At 41.5% G+C, this 19,250-nt stretch overlaps 1 protein-coding gene across 3 annotated transcripts in view; it reads left to right on the forward strand.

Moving 5' to 3' along the window:
• The first annotated feature begins 2,878 nt into the window (after positions 1-2,878).
• Positions 2,879-19,250, forward strand: part of TNPO1 (transportin 1) — a 55,318-nt gene continuing 38,946 nt past the window's right edge. For 2 of the 3 annotated variants that reach the window (XR_008463094.1, XM_054178019.1), the window contains exons 1-3: positions 2,879-3,031; positions 6,096-6,171; positions 18,573-18,722. Coding sequence is in view for 2 of the 3 variants with exons in the window: in XM_054178019.1 (XP_054033994.1) it covers positions 2,927-3,031; positions 6,096-6,171; positions 18,573-18,722 (331 nt within the window). In the remaining variant the exon portion in view is untranslated. The remainder of the gene's footprint in view (positions 3,032-6,095; positions 6,172-18,572; positions 18,723-19,250) is intronic. The other variant, XM_054178018.1, reaches the window with a different exon arrangement.

The raw sequence follows: 19,250 nt of genomic DNA on the forward strand, positions 1-19,250 counted from the left end.
TTTTCAATAATGTCCTTTGTTCTCAGCCTACTTTTGTTTGTTTGTTTGTTTTCCTTCTTTTCTTCTTGATTCAGTTATTTTCCCCCCTGCTGAATGGTTCCTAGTGGCAAAGCATCCTGTAATGGAACATAAGGGGGGACCTGTCTTGGAAGATGATTGTCTAAAGCATTCAGATGTCCCCACTAATTGGAGGGGTTCCCATTCATACTTGGATTTGTAGGCTTTTTTATCTCCTTTCTAATGCAGACAGATTTTACCAGGATTTAATTCTGGTCACATCTATGGAAAAAGAAACATGCTTTTTTTCATTATGGATGCTCTTCCTGCTTTTTTGTGTTCTGTCTCTCAACTTTTCTTTCTGGCATCTTCCCGTGTTTCCCATATTTAATGTTATTTTTGTCTAGTCTGGTTTCCTAATAAAATGAGACAAATGTAATCCTTGTGTCATAATTCCTGTATAGTAACTTCTGAAGCCCGAGTGAATTTCAAACAAGCTTGACAGCAGGCCAGAAGTCTCAGAGATAACCAGCACTTTCTTAATCTGTTTGACCTCAGCTTTCCTCTGGTCTAGCTGTGCAAGGATCACTATGGTGAGCCATTAACATAAGTTTTAATGGCTTGACTACACAACCTTTATTTTGACACTATTCTGTACTAGAAGGAAACAAGGAGATTGACCCTGGCCAGAAAAATTCCTTATAAACCTTGTGCTCAGTCTTTCCTAGTAACTGGTGGCACACCTTTACACACCTACCCTGCTGACTCCATCTTACAGACATTTCAGTGATTTTTGAGTTGTGCTGCTTTGATAGTCTGTCCCCAAAACAACATTGTGGTACATATAGCAGTTGCTTAAACAGAAGAGCTTACAAACACATCCCATTTGTTTATTAATTTTTTCCAATATGCTGGTTTTGTTCCCATGTGCTGTACTGCATACTTCTTTGCTATTTGTTTCCAGCTTTTTGTTTCAAGTGTGCATTATTTCCTGATCCATCAAGTACCCTCTTCCACTGTCCTCACTAAACAGTTATGTAGACATTTTATGTATACTGCCTGTCTTGTTGCTTCTGATGATTCCTTTTGCTGTTTTGGTGGAGGCTGTGCCATAGTTAATTTTGTCACCTTCAAGAATAGAATAGAATAAACCAGGTTGGAAGAGACCTTCAAGATCATCGTGTCCAACCTATCATCCAACACCATCGAATCAACTAAACCATGCAACCAAGCACCCTAACAAGTCTTCTCCTGAACACCTCCAATGATGGTGACTCCACCACCTCCCTCGGCAGCCCATTCCAATGGGCAATCACTCTATGTAGAACTTCTTCCTAAGCTCCAGCCTAAATCTCCCCTGGTGCAGCTTGAGACTGTGTCCTTTTGTTCTGGTGCTGGTTGCCTGGGAGAAGAGACCAACCTCTGCCTGTCTACAACCTCCCTTAAGGTAGTTGTAGAGAGCAATAATGTCACCTCCAGGCTAAGCAGCCCCAGCTTCCTCAGCCTCTCCTCATAGGGCTTGTGTTCCAAGCCCCTCACCAACTTTGTTGCCCTTCTCTGGACATGTTCCAGCAAGTCCAGATTCTTAAACTGAGGGGCCCAGAACTGGACACTATATCAAGGCGTGGCCTAACCAGTGCAGTGTACAGGGGCAGTCTCATAGTAATAGAAGGAAAGTTGGCTCAGGATACTGAGCCAGAGACTGGACAGTTGACTTAGGGAGGTGAGAGGAAAAGCCACACAACAAATTACTTAGGGTACTAATGTTCCCTATTCTCAATGCCTCTAATTGTTAAAGACTGTGAGGTGCATACCAAGTTATGTACTGCAGCAGAAAGTGAAACTAGTTTTCATACAATCAGGCGAGACATTTACAAGCACAGTGACAAAGTAAGATCAGAAAAGGCCAAGGAATTAGTTTTTAATTTTCATATTTTAGACCAGCTTTAAGAAGTGTGGGTTCTTATTTTGCCCATTAGCATATATGTAATATAGAAAAAAATAGAGAACATGTAATGCATATGTATTATATATATACTTATGTATATTATATATGTAAATTGCTAATTTTGACCTGAGATCTCACCTGATAATTCTGAGGCTAAGGGTAAGATACACTAGTTACTCAGAAAGTGTCTTCTGATTTTTTTTTACATACACAACCCCCCTTCTTGCATAGTTGGGGACTTCTATTCAGCATTCAACCAAATCACGTAGAAACACAGCAGACGGCAACGCAGGTACCATGTTCCTTGCTGCTGGGTCTGCTTTTGCATCCCTGCTTCTCCTCCGTGGGCGGCAGCCAGGCTACTGGCTGCCAGACGCTGCGAGTGCGCGGCCGCAGGCGTCCTAAGAGGCCGTGCTGGGGCCGGAGCCGCTTCGCCCCCTGTTTGGGGCCGCTGCTGAAGGTTTTCTCTGCTCTCGAAGGGGGCTGTGGGAGGCGGAGACAGCCCTTTTCCCGCCGGCAGGGATTAAAGGGTCCGCGTTTTGTCACCCTCAGGCGTCTGGCGGCGTGGGACACACCACAGAAAGGCTGACGGCAGCGCCGGTAGGCCCAACGCGGCCGGAGGCGTGCCCGACGCAGGCGTTCCCGGCGCTAGGACCCAGGAGGACGGGAGACGGCTCTCCGGGCCAGATTACAAATTCGCCGTGACTCAGTCAGCTCGGCGTGGAACTCGGCGGGTGGCGGCGGGAGCAGGTCGGTTTTGTTCGAGTCCGTCCAGTGGCGGGGCTGGCAGGCCGGGCGGTGGGGTCCTTGGTGGGGTGTGTGTTGCGGGGGGGGTGAGAGCTAGAGTGAGCGGGGTGCCGCGATGTTCCCATCCTCCCTTCGGCCTTCCTTTCTCTCCGCCCTCCCGCCTACCCTGGGCCTGGGCCCTGCCGCGCCACTAACTGCGGCCGCCTGTTGTCTGCTGTTTTCCAGCGAGCTAAGATGGAGTATGAGTGGAAGCCTGACGAGCAGGGGCTCCAGCAGATCCTGCAGCTGCTCAAGGAGTCCCAGTCGCCGGACACCACCACGCAGAGAGCTGTGCAACAAGTATCCTTGGTTAAGGCCTGAGCCGCGCGGTCGGCCTGGGCGGGCGCAGGGAAGGCGGGCGGGGGGTATGAGGCCTACGCGGCAGTAGGCCGACACTGCAGCAGTCGGCAGCGGCGGCCGAAGCCTGCTAGGCGAGTCGCCACAGCGCGGTGGGCCGAGCCTCCGCAGGAGCGGGAGGCTGTGGCGCGGGGTTTGAACCACCGAGGCAGCTTGTGGGCCGCGGGGCCGCCTTCCCTCGCCGGGGGGGGTGAGGTGTGGGCACCTGTTGCAAGCCCGGAGCCAAGAGTCGGTTTGGGGGTTGGTGGGTTTTTGCTTTGTTTGTGGTGGTGTTTTTAATTTGGGGGTGTTGGGGTGTAGGTTTTTTGTTTGTTTGTAGTTCTGTTGGTGTGTTTTCTGTGTGTGGTTTTGTGTGGTTGGGTGGGTGTTTGGTTGTTTTTTTTAAAACTCAGGCTCTGGCGCGGCTCAGCTGGTATCACCCGCTTTCCCGGGTTCCCCCACACTGGGCCGTCGCCAGCTCCTGGCCCTCGGCCGTGACGGGCTAGGAGCGCGGCCCTCGCCCTGGCAAATCTCGTCCAGGGGGCCACGAGTGACTCGCGGCCCGCCAAGTGAGCAGTCATCGTGGGGTGCCCGTCGTCCCTGCGACAAAGTGGGGGGCGAGTAGGGACTTTCTGGAGTAATTCGGCACTGGGATTCGAGGCGAAAGCGTTAAATGGTGGGGAGAGTGCCTCTGGCGGGGTCGCTGCCTCCACGCCCTCGTTAGCTTGCTGGTTCCGACACTCCACATTTTTGATACGTCGTGAGAGTGTTTACTTGCCTGGAAGCGTGAGCCTGCTGTACTGCTCGTTACTATTGTTAAAATTAACGGGAGGGGGGAAATCTGTTACATACAGATTCGTGTGCTGTTTTGCTGTGCATTTTGGGGTACTGTTGGTTTTTTTACACTGAGGCACTTCCCATTGCAGTGATGAAATAAGAAGGCCGTAGGTAACAAAAGATTGAGAGAGTAAAATTATAAATTAAGACTAATGGAATAGGTCTCGAAAAATAAAGACCACATCTACTGTCTCGTGCTTTGTGAGCTAGCCACATGTATATGCTTTAAAATATCTAGAAGCTCTGAAGTACTATGATGGATGTGTATTTATTGTCCTGAGCCCTTTTTATTTAAGGCAGTTGTTTGAAGGACTTCACAGAGAGGAACAGAATTATTTCAGTAGATTAGAATATACGTGTGTGTGTGTATGTATGTATGTATATACACATATATATGTACACACACACTCATTATTTTAGAGCTTAGTTAGAAGCCAAGTTTACTTCAGTTCTGGGCTTTTGTATCAGATGTGGTCAGCTTAGGAAGCCTTTCCGCTCTTATATGAAAGGTAAAGGTAGTTTTTATCATGGTCGTCATGTTCTTAGAGGTATGTTTCAGTTTTTTAACATGCTATTGCTGCCTCAGAGCTCTGACATTACAAAAATGAGCTGTATAGGCTAGCCAAAACCCTTTGTTAACAAAGGTATGAATTTGTAGGGCTTCAGAGTAAAAAAGTAGTTTGTGAAGAAGTTAAGAAAACATGGCCAGTAAGCTTTTGTTTGATTCCTAGACCAATTAAATGTTTTCTTAAGCTTCTGGTAAATACTGCTCTTTCAGTTCATTCTGTTTACTACTGGTCTGTTTCCGCTATAGATTCATTGGAATTCATGCTTGTTAGTGATGTTCACCTGACTGATTGGTGATTGTTTCTGGAGCTTGAAGAAGCAGAAAAGAATTTCAAAGTGTGCTACTTCCCTTCTTGGCTGCTCCTGAAGCAGCTCTTTGGTGTGGCACCTTTGACAACCATCTCTGGATGTGTAGTTTCCCCTTTACAGGGGCCATGTAGAGTGTTCTATATTATTTTCACTTGTCCCTGCCATGCTCATGCTTTATGCTCAATCACCTGTGTGTTTCACAGCAAGGGAGTTTGTGTCTGTGCCAAGTACACTTTATTCTTTTACTAAGTGGAAAGAGAGGAGGCTTCTCCACCGAAGTGGCTACCTGATGCAGATACCCTAAATAACTAAAAATGAAGTATCTGAAGTTTGTGATCGAGACATCGGTTTCTCCTCTTTGGAAGGAAGTAGACCCTTATGAAGGAAGGGATTTTGTATTTGTTGAAGTTTTAGGTACTTTGAATGTTTAGAGGTTTAGCTAAATAGAAGCTAAAGGAAATGCCGATGGAGCAAGTAAGTTTATATCTTCTAAATTATTTTTTTTAAGCTCTTAATTTTTTGCCATAATGATGATATCCAGTAGTTTTAGTAACTTAGAGCATTGCACTGGCCTAAAATATTACTGTTGAGCAGAAAGCCTACTAGTATCAGGGTGTGAGAACAGGATATGAGGAAAATGCCAGATGGCTGCTTTAGCCAAGCAGTGGCAGGATACTGGGAAACTTGAGGCAAAAGTAATGACAAATTTTAGGAAATCGGCATACCTTCACAGCTGTTCAGAAAGGTCATCAGGGTTCCTGCACTTAAAGAGCATTTTATCATTTAGGAGGTTTTTGGTCTCTCTTTTATGAAACTGGAGAAGCATGAGCTTCTTGGTACAATTATCTGTGTGCTTACAGTTGAACAGGTGGCTAGTTAACAGTGTATCTAATACAAAAATGAGTATCTTTTCAGTCAGCTGTTTTAATGATATAATGCTTCTGTTTATTGTGAAGGAGAAAGAACATTGTCTCTGAATTTCTTAGGTTTGGCAGGCTTCTAAGTGTAAATATTGACATCCAAAATTGTACAAAAGAAGGTTTTTTTCTCTTTTTGTGACTACAAGTATTTTTAAGGATTTGTTCAGCCCCAGATAATTTTCCCCTCAATTTCTCCATAACTAAAAGCTGCTGCTTCAATAAGAAAGTTCTAGAAACTGTTTGTACATTGTTTGTATGCTGTATATTGTGAGCTTATAGTTTCAGACAATTGAAGTGACGCAGCAATACAAAAATCACTTGATAATCTTGGCATCCAGAAAGCTATAAATGCTGTGTGTGAAGATGCAAATTTCCTTAGCAGTTTCTCTCTTCAGAAACTAGAACAACTCAATCAGTATCCAGATTTCAACAACTACCTGATATTTGTTTTAACAAAGTTGAAGTCTGAAGGTAAGTTTTTGAGATACTTATTCTTTAATTATACACTTTTTCCCTTTAAAGAAAGATTGTTTTGCTTGAAAGAAATGGAAGGCTGATGTTTACAGTCAGTTTGATTGCTCTTGCTCCATAGTGACATAAGAGTAATTTTTCCTCTCTGGAGTCTCTGTGGGCAGAAGTCTGATAACTTACTGGTGCTGGTAGTTTCAGCCTTGGAATAGATTCTGTTATATATGTCTTGTGAAATCCTCCTAGAAATGTTGGAGTATCATACCTTTATCTGACTGCAGTGAAATGTTGGAATAACTTTGAGTCATGACTATACACGTTACAAAACATGATGCTAAATTCAGTTATGATAATGATATTCCTAGTAATTAGACTTACATATTTGGAAGATCACCTGCTAGAGTTGATTGAAGATAATGTCTGTCAGAATCTGCATTCAGAAGTCTCAATTCTAGTAAAACACAGTTAGAAAGCAACCGGCTATTTACTGTTACCCTGTTCTTGTGGACAAGAGTACAAACTACCCATGGCACATTATGTATTCTCTACCAGTTGGTAAATTCAGACAATTTCTTAGTGATGAACAGCATGTGTGAAAGATTCTTTCCAGTGTAGTACACCTGCTGATTTGTGAGGTCTTCAGTCATGAAAGACATTTTGTTTTAAGATTGCTTTAGCACACCTGGCCTTCTTTACATTTGTAATCAGTATGTTTGACTCTTTTTGTCTTTTGTTTTTTCCTTGTTGTCCTGCTTTCTCTGCCTTGTAGTGTTTCACCTCAAGGTTTCTGGATGCTTGGTTGTTGGTTGTTTTTTTCACTTTAAATAAGGTTTTACTTGTGTGACCCTGAAACATTTGAAGAACTGGCAAGAACATTTTATACGAAGTTGTAAATAGTGTTTTTGGTTGTGGTGTCACTTTTGAGAGGAAGGAAACAGAAGGAAGAAAATATATTTTCATATTTGAGGATATCCCAACATATTCCAGTGTTTTTCTATGTTCTGTGTAGGAAGCTTCTTGGTCATATATAAGGCCTTGGAGGAATATCTCAAGTTTGAGAGCTTTAGAGACCTGAATCAGCCAGCGTATTACAGTTTTGAGCAAGGGTGCCAGTGTAGATACACCATATGCTTTATACCATTAACAGAAAAATGAAAGATGGGAGAGTGCAGTAGTGGAATCTGTAGCAGAAAATGTGATGAAAAAGTAGTGTTGCACATTCCCCCCATTTGTTTTCTATCATTGCCTTACTTGCTAATTTCCCCTTCATTCTGTTCATCATTTGAACTTTAGGTTCTGCACACTAATGTGCATTTAGTGATGTGTCAGAATCTCTTGCTGAGTATGGCTCTACAGCCTTCCACTATTAGTTCTGCCCAAGCAAGGTAAAGAGTCTATTGGAGCTGTTACTCAGTTAACTACAATACTCTTGCATCCTCCTTGGGACCAGTAGGGGAAAATGTGATGGACTCAACGGGTAGGTAATTGTTTTCATTATTCCTATGAAAGTATTCTTTCCTTTCCCTTTTTGAGGAGAATTCTGTTGGGCATTTGTCCTGCAGCCGTGTCAAGACTGTAGGCTAGGGGAAGGAACCACAGTGCTTTACACCACAGACCAAAGCATAGATACTTGTATTGTTGGGAAGTTCACCATTTGTTATAGCCATACCATCCCAGCAGAAGGAGCTATGAAAATAAGCTTTCAACATCACTGATCACTTATTCAGTAAAATTAAGGTCCTTAGATGGTGCATGGGAGAAAGAGCTTGGTTTGATAGCAGATTTGACTAACCTTTGAATAATTTTTTTTGCCACTTGCAACCAATACTGAGAGCTCTGCTAAGGATACATTTAAATAACAGCTCCCGACTGTGGGAATTCTGTAGTATTTGATGTTAAACAGCCTTACTGTACTGCAGTGATGGTTGTACCAAATTATCTTTGGCCAGAGTCTTACACCTCTGCAAGCAAATAACTTTTCCTTGCAAAGATAGCTGTTTCACTGATGCCTGCCTCTAAGATACTTAGATAAACTTTGTGTAGGGGCTTTGCTTTAACACCAGAGGTACAGCTTTTCCGTTGCCAAAAGCTTAAATTCTGTTTCCCTCCAGTGTTTGCTTCACAGGCTTCTCTGTCTGTAAATGAAAACATTACTCAGGTGTTCTGCTAGTGAAAGTGTTTCTTCTTGGTTTGGCAGGTATTAAACCTTGAAGAGAATGCCTTAGTTTTGGATTTGTGGTATTTGATTTTTTTATTTTTAATTTTTTTCCTTGTGTTCCAAGCTGAGCTCAGAATCCTATAGGCTTCTGTATTTTTTTTAATGAGTGGTGATCATGTGAATGTTGCTGCTGCTTCCCAGGTCACTTTCTGTATTTTGTGTGATTTTAACTGAAACAGTCCAGTGTTGCAAGGGAGTATCACCTTTGCCTTTGTTCCATTCTTTGGTGATCTGCAGCTTCCTTTCTTTGTTCCAGGTCATGCATTTAAATCCTCCTTTCCTTTTTAGTATTTGTGCTTGTGTAGTCCAAGTCTCTTTCCTTGAAGGAAAACATGAGGAAGTATTGTCCTAATCTCAACCTCCGAGCTGTCTTGCCCAGCCTAATTCTAGCCTCTAGTTAAGGCAGTTGTCCAAGGAAACTGAAGCATGAAGCAGGTCAGAAGAACCTCTAGGTATCATAACGCAGATAATTCTGAGTTTGTTTCAGATCTGATTGACCATAATGATGAAGTTCTCAAAGTTACATGTACTAAAGCCTGCCTGTGCTTACACCTTCTATAAATGAATGCTTGTAAGGTCACAGGATGTTAGTGGTTGAAAGGGCCCTCTGGTGATCGTCAAGTCCAACCCCCCTCCCAGAGCAGGACCTTATAGCTTAGTGTAGGTCACACAGGTATGCATCCAGATAGGTCTTGAAAGTCTCCAGAAAAGGAGATTCCACAATCTCTGTTGGGTGTCTGTTCCAGTGCTCTGTGAACTTTACTATAAGGAAGTTCTTCCTCATGTTGAGGTGGAACTTCCTGTGCTGTGGCTTACATTTGTTGCCCCTTGTCCTGTCACAGGGCGCAAATGAGAAGAGACTGTCCCTTTCTTCTTGACACCCAGTCCTCATGTATTTATATATGTGTATTAGATCTCTTTTCAGTGATCTCTCTAGACTAAAAACTGCCAGGTCTCTCACCCTTTCCTCATAAGATACATGCTCCTGTCCCTCAATCATCCTTGTACCCCTCCATTGGACTCTCTCAAGTAGATCCGTGTCCCTCTTGAACCCAGACATGGATGCAATATTCTAGGAGGGGCCTCACCAGGGCAGAGTAGATGGGGAGGAGAACCTCCCTTTATCTGCTGGGCACACTTTTAATGCGCCCCAGGATAACATTGGACTTCTTGGCCACAAGGGCACCTTGCTGTCCCATGGATAATTTGTTGTCCACCAGGACTCCCAGGTCTTTCTCCATATGGCTGTTATCTTAACAGATCACCTCCTAACCTGTACTGGTGCAGTTTATTATTCCTTCTCAGGTGCAGGACTCTGCACTTACCCTGGTTGAACCTCATTAGGTTCCTCTTTGCCCAGCTCTGCAGTCTGTCCAAGTCTCACTGAATGACCTTTTCCCCCTATCTAAAACAGACTGGAAAAAATAGCATCCTTCTCAATTCATCTGTCTTGTATGACATGTATGACAACTTCATCAACCACCCGGTATTTTCTTCTTACTATTTTTAACTTGAAATTACATTGGGGGCATTGAGTGTGATGTCATAACCCCACAGTACTATTTTTTGGGGGGAAAGTTATATCAACATACTATGATATGGCATGGCCTGTGTGTATTAGCAAAAGACTACTATGTTGCTTTCTGGTAACATTCAACTCTAAAAAGAAAATAAATAGAAATGTTGTAATCTCTGCAGACTGTATTTCTGCTATGTTTCTGTGTGTTAGCCATTCTTTGACTTGAGTTTTAGCACAGATCAATGAAAAAAGAGAAGCTGTCTTTATATGGGGTCAGAATTAATGTCACATTCTGCTTGGCCTGATATGGCCTGATGTCAAAGCTTACCACTTCTTAGGTAAGATTTGACATGCCTAATGCTTCTTTGTGTGATGAAAAAAGAACGGAACTACTGATATATCTAATTCTAGTTAAGATTCAGGTTGCCTATCCTTATTCTCAAAACACATTTGTCCTTTCTCAGATGTACCCTATATCCTTCTAACATGAGGCAGAGGATGTGGTTACTTTGTACAGTTTCTGTAAAGCTTTGTTTGTCTCCGTGTACCCTGTCCAGTGGGCTCTTGGCAAGACTTGGCTGATAGGAATGGTAGCTTTGTACTGGTCTGAAACTGGCCTGTGGTTATCTATCCTGTTGCAGCTACATAAATCGGGTGTGTTTCTGGTACTGGATTGTGTTTTAGTAGCTGATTCTTAAACTCATCCTAGTTGGAAACTAGTCTTTCTTTTCACTAATATTATCTCAGTGAATTTATCATGGCCTGCTGCAAAGCTGTAGCAGTCAAGCATGAGAATCCTTGAGATGATCTTTCACTCTGAAGGTGAACAAGCTGGGATTGAGAACACTGCTTTTGTACTGTCTTAGGCTTTGAGGATGCTCTTCCATATTTATTTCTAAAATACTTTCGCATTTCTATAAACTAGTTGAAGAGAGTGGTGTGTCTTTGCAACTCTTGATCTCATTCGTGTGATGACTTAGTCATTCAGAGTACTTCGGCATGGAACATTACCGTGGGGGAACCCCCACCCCCTAAGTTTTTGTTTCAACTGAATTATATGCGCAGATGGTAACTTATTTTCCAGTAATCTTGACAGTAGTTATTCATCTAGCTCTGCAAACAGAATTTGAAATGGGTTTTTATAAACTGTTAGTGGGATCCAAAGTGGTCTTGTAGGTTTGATGTGAATGTTTTCTAATGGGTATAGGAATTTATACTTGATCTGGACAGCAGTTTCTTCATGAGTTTTCTTGGCATACTGTTGTTAAAATGTCTTTGATCTTTTCATGCTCAGCTTCGTTGCCTGATGTCAGATACTACTTTGACAGCTACCAGTTTCAGAAAGGTATCTTTGAGCAGGATTAATCCAGAAAACCAAATGTTCCTTTACCTCTCCCCTCCCCCAATACCATAGTCCAGGAGTTAATCTGATTGCATTACAATTCAGAAGACCAAGTCAGATTAATTTACCATTACAGTTTAAACTGCTGCATAACATACGTAGTGTCCTACTCTAACAGCAAAGTACTTTTTTCTTAAGTTCAGATACGTGAAGAATTGCAGAAGGAAATTAAGCCTGACTGAGTTAATGTGTAAAGTAATTGAAGTGCATAAATATCTTAAGGGAAGATGTGAATTTTGTCAGGTCAGTGAAAACTCCATATATTTATTTTTTTTCTTCTGTGTATAGTGGCTAATTGATCCTTTCCATGCCTTTAAATTACAGTACAGATTTTAAGGAAAAGGCTTTTAAGTAGTGTGGGTCACATGTGAGAAGTTACTTAATTAGTCAGTCAATTATTTTAGAGTATTGACAGACATGCTTAAGCTACCCAGTCGATTGTCTTATGTGATTCAGTGCTGGAACGGAGTCACAGTTGTGGAACTCCTTACTCTGAGCATCCAGAATCAGTATAGGATCTCCATTATTCTCTATTTCCCTGTCCCTGAAGCCCATACAAGGAAAATGTTAAAAAAAGAATGATGCTTGTAAATAACAAGTTTCTTGACCATAGAGAAAATTCCTGAAGAGCTACCAAGCATGAATCCTCCCCCAACACACACAATTGTCTTTGAATAGTTACCTCAAAAGAGTCTGAGGCTGCTACCTGGTGTGTCCAGAAGAAACAGAAGTACTCCTAGAGATGCCTATGAGAGATCCTGGGATGCAAAGAGCAATGTAACTACTTCTAACATGGATAAAACTCAGGTTATCCTTTGGAGGAGTCTGGGGCTGCTATTTGGGAATTAATCCATCTCCAGAGGAGGCTAGCACACTCCAGAAAATGCTTAAGAAAATAGCAGGGCATGGACCTTCTCCCAACATACCTAATTCTTTTCAGGTAGATACTTAGAATAGCCTGGCACAGCAGCAAGGGAGGAGGCCAGCACACTTGCAGAGGCAGTTATTTCCAGGCTCTTGCAAGGAAGCCATGAAAAGAATTTTGTGTATGTTGAAGGGAGGGCTGTCCTCAGCACCTTCCTGGGAATCTTCCCAGGGAGCTTTGAGTGTTTTGGCCTGCTGAGTAGCCAAGTGGCTTCATGTACTTAATGACATTGGTTTGGGTTCTTCAAAAGTGCTCTTCATTGTGTTTCAGATGTGTGCCTTATAATGTATTTTTCTCTCAGGTAGAAGTTTTCAGTCCTTCCATTTATTCTTAAAGTTATCAAACTTGCGGTTTTGTTTGCTGTGACTTCTTCTGAAATTCAGGTAGCCTTAAGTAAGGTCTGGTTTGCCCTCACAATAAACGTGACTTTTTAGGATGATTTTCAGATACTTAGCTAGCTATTTGAAGTCTTTAGTGCATTTTACAAGCTGAATGTAGTTACTGCAGGGAGGGTTTGTTTCTTTTTTGCATACTTGCATAGCAAAACTATCCTATACAGTAGTGTTTGGTTATTTCTCTTGTCAAATCTTAGGGATGCTTGATACTGGCATTTCATGTACACTATGTGGTGGTTTTTTATAGAAAGGAAAAGTGTTGCTGGTGTGATTTCTAAAGGTGTTTTGTCCACCAGTCAGTATTTGATTCAGTACAGTTCTGAGGTGCCTACTACCTGAAAAAATGGTGTCCCCTACTCTTAAGACTACTTGCAGGTGTCTGATCTAGGCTGTAAAGGCTTGTAAGAAGCCATAGGACTGTGTCTTTGTAGATCTTAAGAAAGTAGACTTGCTGTGAGGTATAGAGGTGCTATAACAGTTTCAGCATGTTTGTTATCTTGCATTGCTGGGGCAGGTGCAGTTTGTTAGCTGACCACTTTGATTAAGCCTTATAAAGGAATGCAAGTTATGGTTTTTATATGCAAGTAACCATGCCTTTCCTTTTATGCTCAAAGTGAGTGGAACTCAGAACAAAACCAAGTATTTTTTCAATACCATAAAAAATAGTGTGTTTTGGCCAATTCTAGAATTATCTGATTTTACTGAAAACAATTGAAAGAATCATAGAATAGCTTAGGTTGGAAGGGACCCCTCCAGTTTTCCTGTAGGATCCCTTCAGGAAGGCAGTTATAAGGTCCACCCCTAAAGCCTCCATGAGGCTAAACCATCCCAGCTCTCTCAGCCTATCCTCACAGCAGAGGTGCTCCACCCCTTGCATCATCTTTATAGCCCTCCTCTGGACTTGCTCCAACAATTCCATGTTCTTACTGTGATGGGACACCAGAACTGTATGCAGTATTCAAGGTGGGGTCTCATGAGAGCAGAGTAAAGGGGAAGTATTACCTCTCTTGACCTGCTGACCACACTGTTCTTGATGCAGCCCAGGTTATGATTTGCCTTCTGGGCTGCATGAGTGCACTGCCAGCTCATGCTGAGCTTCTCATCAATCAGCACCACCAAGTCTCTTTAGAGCTACTCTCAACCCACTCTGCACCCAGCCTCTATTTGTGCCTGGAATTGGCCTGACCCAGATGCAGGACCTTGCACTTTGACTTGTTGAACCTCATGCAGTTGGCACTGGCCCAGTTCTCAAGCCTGTCAAGATCCTTCTGCATGGCATCCCTTCCATCATGTGAGTCCACCGCCCACACAGCTTGGTGGTGGTGGCAAATCTGCTGAGGATGCACTCAATGCCACTATGTGTCAGTGACAAAGACATTAAACAGCACTGGACCCAGAACAGATTCTTGAGGAACTGCACTTGTCACTGGTCTCTACTTGGACATCAAGCATGTTGATCCTACAGTTTGATGCTAATGTCTCTACCTGGCTGGGCATTACTGGTGCTTTTGCAAAGCATTTTCAGCTCCTTCCTTCTGTAGTGATGTATTTCTCCATTCTTCAGAGCCACATGAAGATTTTACGTGACTTCTGCTTTCAAAAGATATTGAGGAACAGCAGTGCCTTGACAGTCATAAGTACCAGTAATGACTCTAGTCTGCTTTCAGCTCAGTGTAGGCAGCTTATAACAGCTTAGCCCTGCAGCACTGAACTGGACAACACCATTCCTTCCTAATGTGGCTTCTGCTTCTGAAGTGGCATACACTGGCTATTAAAGCAAATGCAGATTCATCAGTATAATTCTGTTTGGTTTTGGGTATCTCCAAGGAAAAAGCATTTACTTAACTTGGAGTGATAGATGTTCTTTTCTAAATCAGTGGATATACTACTCAACAGGGGTAATTTTGACTGACAAGCTTTAAGTCATAGGTGCGCTAAGAATTCCAAAATGGCAAGCACTCTGTTTCTCCTAATTTTCCTCCCTCCCCAAAGAAAGAAGGCTGATTAAATTGTGGGTAGAAACAGAAAACTGAAGAGACTGCAGGTGGTTTTTAAATGTCTTGGAAGAGAAAGAGCAGCATGGGCACAGATCAAAGCTTCTTCAATATAATCTCATTTTCATGCATATTCAGAATAGCAGAGGATCCTCGTTTGTTCCTAGTATAAGAATGCTTGTCTAGCTAAATACTAGTGGGGAAAAAAAAGTTTATAAAATAAGGTGAAGTTGTATACAGGGATATTAAACTAAAAATTAGTTCATGTTCTGTGTTTTATTATTGTAGCCAGGTGCACAGCTGCTTAGGAAGAGCACCTTCCCCTAGTGCTAAAACTCTATTCTGCTATTCAGTGGAGTACAACCTAATATTGCTAGTTGAAAAGGTTACTGTAGTCTACAGAAAGTTCATCCTGAATTTGGGGGGGGTGGGAGGATGTGAAACAATCAAAAACCCCAAACAAAACAGCCTCCCCCTTGAATACTGTCTTGATAAATAAAAAAATATTTTGTCTTGAATTAATTTGGCATTATCATGTAAGCCTTACTGACAAGGAAGGGTGTCAGAGAAACAAAATAGTTCAGCTGTATGTTCATAGCGCCACAGTTTTCTGTTTGCTGGTAACTATAGGGTATAGACATCAGGAGAAATAGCAAAAAGTTCCAGTGCACAGCACCCCATACAACAGTAGTGTTGGGGAATGTCTTGTTTTGTCCTGTATTTCAAATTCAGCAGTTTGAACAGTGTTCTGAATTACTCAACTTGTAATAGCCTCACCCTAGTCATCCAATTAACCCTTGTGTTCCAACAGTTAATTCATACCATACATTGTCACATGTTTGCGTATATAGCATTCACCTTTGATAACATATTCAGGAGTGGCAAAACTATGCATCTGACCCCAGTAATTTCTTTGGATGAATGAATAACTCTAAATAGTAATTTGTTTGCTTCCAAATACTGGTTAAGCAACTTCTATTGGGAAACTTACCGTTTCCTTTCACTATGCGCTAGACTTAATGCAAAGGTACTTGTCATCTACCCCTTGCCCACAATAAATAAACACCAAGGAGATTATGTTGCTTTTTAGATACTCTCGAGGTACACCAATATCCTGCTTTTGTTACATAGCTTTGGATCTTGTAGTGAACACAGTCTAGTCACACTGAATCTCCATTTCTTAAGGATTAGTCTTCTTTTGATAGAATTCAAGTGCTGATTTAACTGCAGGATCAGGAGATGACACACAAAATGATGTTAGAGTGGCATACTGCTGAGCTGGCTGATTGGTGGGGATATGATAGTGAAACTGAAAGCAGAGTGAAACCAGAGGCTTAGTTCTTAACACTTCTCATGTTTTTTACAAGACTGCATAGGTGTACTAATTTTGGCATTCTGATATGACCTATGGTCATTATTTGCTAGCATCCAGAAACTTCTGTAACTAACCAATAAGCTAATTATTTGTCAGCAGTTCAACACCCTTCCCGTACTGTCCACAGCTCAGTGTTATTTATGACACCATCTTCAGAAGCGTAGCGGTTGCTACTAATCATTCACTATGCAACAATCAGCATCAGTGCAACATTTGCAGCTTTGTTTCAGTGTCTTAGAGAGGTTCCTAAACTTAGGCTGTTGTGTCTGATTATTTTCCATGACTCACATGAGTCAATTGAGCACTGATTAATTTCAGACTAAAACTACATTTCAAGGTCACTTGTCACATGTTTTGAAACATCATTAGTCCTGCTTCTGACATGGTAGTAACTGTGACAGTTTAAACCAGAATTCTTAAGGTTACTGACAAATCCAACATTGAAGAAATAGGGTCTTTTTCTGCTGGCAAGTGCACAAAGGTGTCCACACTGTAGTTTTTTATATTTGGACAGAAGCTATTCATCAAATAATAGAATTATTTGGGTTGGAAGAGACCTTTAAAATCATGAAGTCCAGCCATCAACCTAAGACCACCATGGCTTATTAAACAATGTTCCAAAGTGTCGTCTTGCACTTGACCAGCGCAGAGGCAAGAAACTTCTTTTCATTTATGACCAGGTTATAACTTAGTTGAAATAGAATCACAGGAACAAAGAATTGTCCAGGTTGGAAGGGACCTCAAGGATAATCTAGTTCCAACCCCTCTGCCATAGGCAGGGACACCTTCCCCTAGATCAGGTTGCCCAGAGCCACATCCAGCCTGGCCTTAAAAACATGCAGGGAATAGCAGAGCACATTCTTCCTAATACAGAACTGTCAATGATTTTCTTTTCACAGCTAGAGATAGAAGGAAGGCTCTGGTCTTTTTTGATGGTTGAAGCATACAGTTGACAGAATTTATGACAGAATCTATGAACATAGAGTGTCTTACTCAGCTTATAGGCCATCTGCCTGTAATTGTGGTGTTACAGGAAGAATTCTGTCCAGACCTATATTACTGTCTCCTGAGAGCATAGCTGTTAAGGTGACAAAAACTCATCATTCCATAAACACCTTTGTGCAGTCAGAATTTTTCTTTTCTCAAATTAAGGTTTTGAGTGGTATGGTCGCAGTTTGGGTGTGTTTGTTTTGTTGTTTAAATGCCTGAGTATCACATTTTTTGCTGCTCAAGTTATTGGTGTTTGTTTAGCATTAAGCCCATCTTGGTGATTTCTGCTTGTCACCTCTCGGTATGGTGATAATTGGTTTTGCCTTTTTTTTAATGTTCTTTTTGTGGCTTCATTAACTGTTTTTTCATTTGTCAGAAATGTGACTTTCACAATGAATCCCATGGAATCTTTGTTGCAATCACTTACTATGAAGATCTTCTATGCTGCTGTATACCTTAGGATATAAAGAAAAGATAATGGTCAAGTTTCACTTTAGTGTGACCTTGATTTTTATCTAAGCCACCTAGTTAACCTGCCTATTTCTGACAGAGAACTGACTGGTATCTGTCTCTACTTCCATTACTAATTATTGCTCAGAGGAACTTCAGACATGCTTATTTCTTGGAAAAATTGGGGGTTCATACAAAAAAATGCAAATAAAATGCTAGTTAAAATTAGCTTCCTGTGCTGATCAGAGTTGCTAGGAACTGTAGATACAAATTTTCTTACACTAACAACTAATCCTTTGTGTTGAATGTCTAGATCTCACTGGCAACACATTTCACAAGTAACATCTAGATACTCATGCCCTTGTTTGAAGAACCAAACAGGACTTTGCTCCACTGTAAATGAAAAATCTTCCTGCTTGTCCCAGAAAGAGAAGTTAGCTGGCAAAGAAGGCTCAGTGAAGAGAGCTTAGAACTGTTGCCTCAACTTAAGATTTTACCCAGTTCAGGTCACTTCTGGCCACTCTTTCTTTTATATGGTTCACACTGTGTAATACCTGTTACCATTGTTCAAACACTTTTTTCTTTCTTCTCTGTATAACAATTTAATAGATCAATAAAACTACTGCTATCTGAAAGGCTTACAATACCTTGTTTTGTAGAGAAATTGAACAGTATTTCTATAGGAGTTAGGGTATGGAGGATTTACTGCATAGTCCCTACATCTTTTTTGTATCTTACTATGGTGAAAGCAGGTTTGTCATGAATATCTTAAAGTATTGCTGTGGCAACAAGCCTATTAGAATAATCAGAATGTCTGTCTTTGGCTGGCCAGTTTCCTTCATGAGTCTCCTATGTTTTGTGACTTCAGATCTCTTCCTTGCCAAGATGTCTATACAAAACTTTCTCTTTCAATGCAGAATCGGTAGTACTGGTATTCTAATTTGGAGTAGATAGAAATGGCAAGTTCTGAATCCAAAATGCTTTGGTGTACATGAAGTGATGGGAGTAGCTGGAAGGAGAGACAAGGGAATTAAAATTCATATGTCTGTATAAGCTTTTCTCTTCTCACATTATTCTGGAAATTTGCCTTATTCCTGAGCTTCCTCAAGGTTGACTGTAATTATTGTCTTTTGCAGATGAACCAACACGTTCCTTGAGTGGTCTTATCTTGAAGAACAATGTAAAAGCACATTTCCATAACTTTCCGAGTGGGGTAACTGACTTCATTAAAAGCGAATGTTTGAACAACATTGGTGATTCCTCCCCCTTAATCAGAGCTACAGTGGGTAAGTTTGCTTTTATTGCTGTCTTCTGTATACTGAAAACATTACTGATGTGAAAAATCATTAAATTCCTAAAACTGCTTGCTTTTGTAATTGTCCCAACTTCATGATTAATGCCAATATTTGTCTTCATTGTGAATATACAAAAGTCATGCTTACTGTTGCTAAATGATTTCTACCTGAATAGGAAGCAATTTGGTTCATACCTCTTGAAATGTAACAGAACATCAATTTTAGTATATTCAAATAATCTTATCTTGCTGGCAATTTCTATACCAAAAATAGGAACAAGGTAAAGGTCTGACTTCAGAACTATTTCAGTATGCTACCTGCATCAATGAAACACTTCTGTTAGCTGATTTTCTACACCCCACACCCCATATGCACACACATGCACATCCTTTCAGGGAATCATCATACCATGCATAATAGATTTGCGTAATGAGCCTCTGGTTTAAAATACCTTCTGCCAAAAAACAGCAGATAAAATGTGGTGTGCTGATCATAGAATCATAGAGTGGCTTGGGTTGG

This window comes from Dryobates pubescens, chromosome Z, assembly GCF_014839835.1.
Source record: "Dryobates pubescens isolate bDryPub1 chromosome Z, bDryPub1.pri, whole genome shotgun sequence".
Classification (NCBI taxonomy): Eukaryota; Metazoa; Chordata; class Aves; order Piciformes; family Picidae; genus Dryobates; species Dryobates pubescens.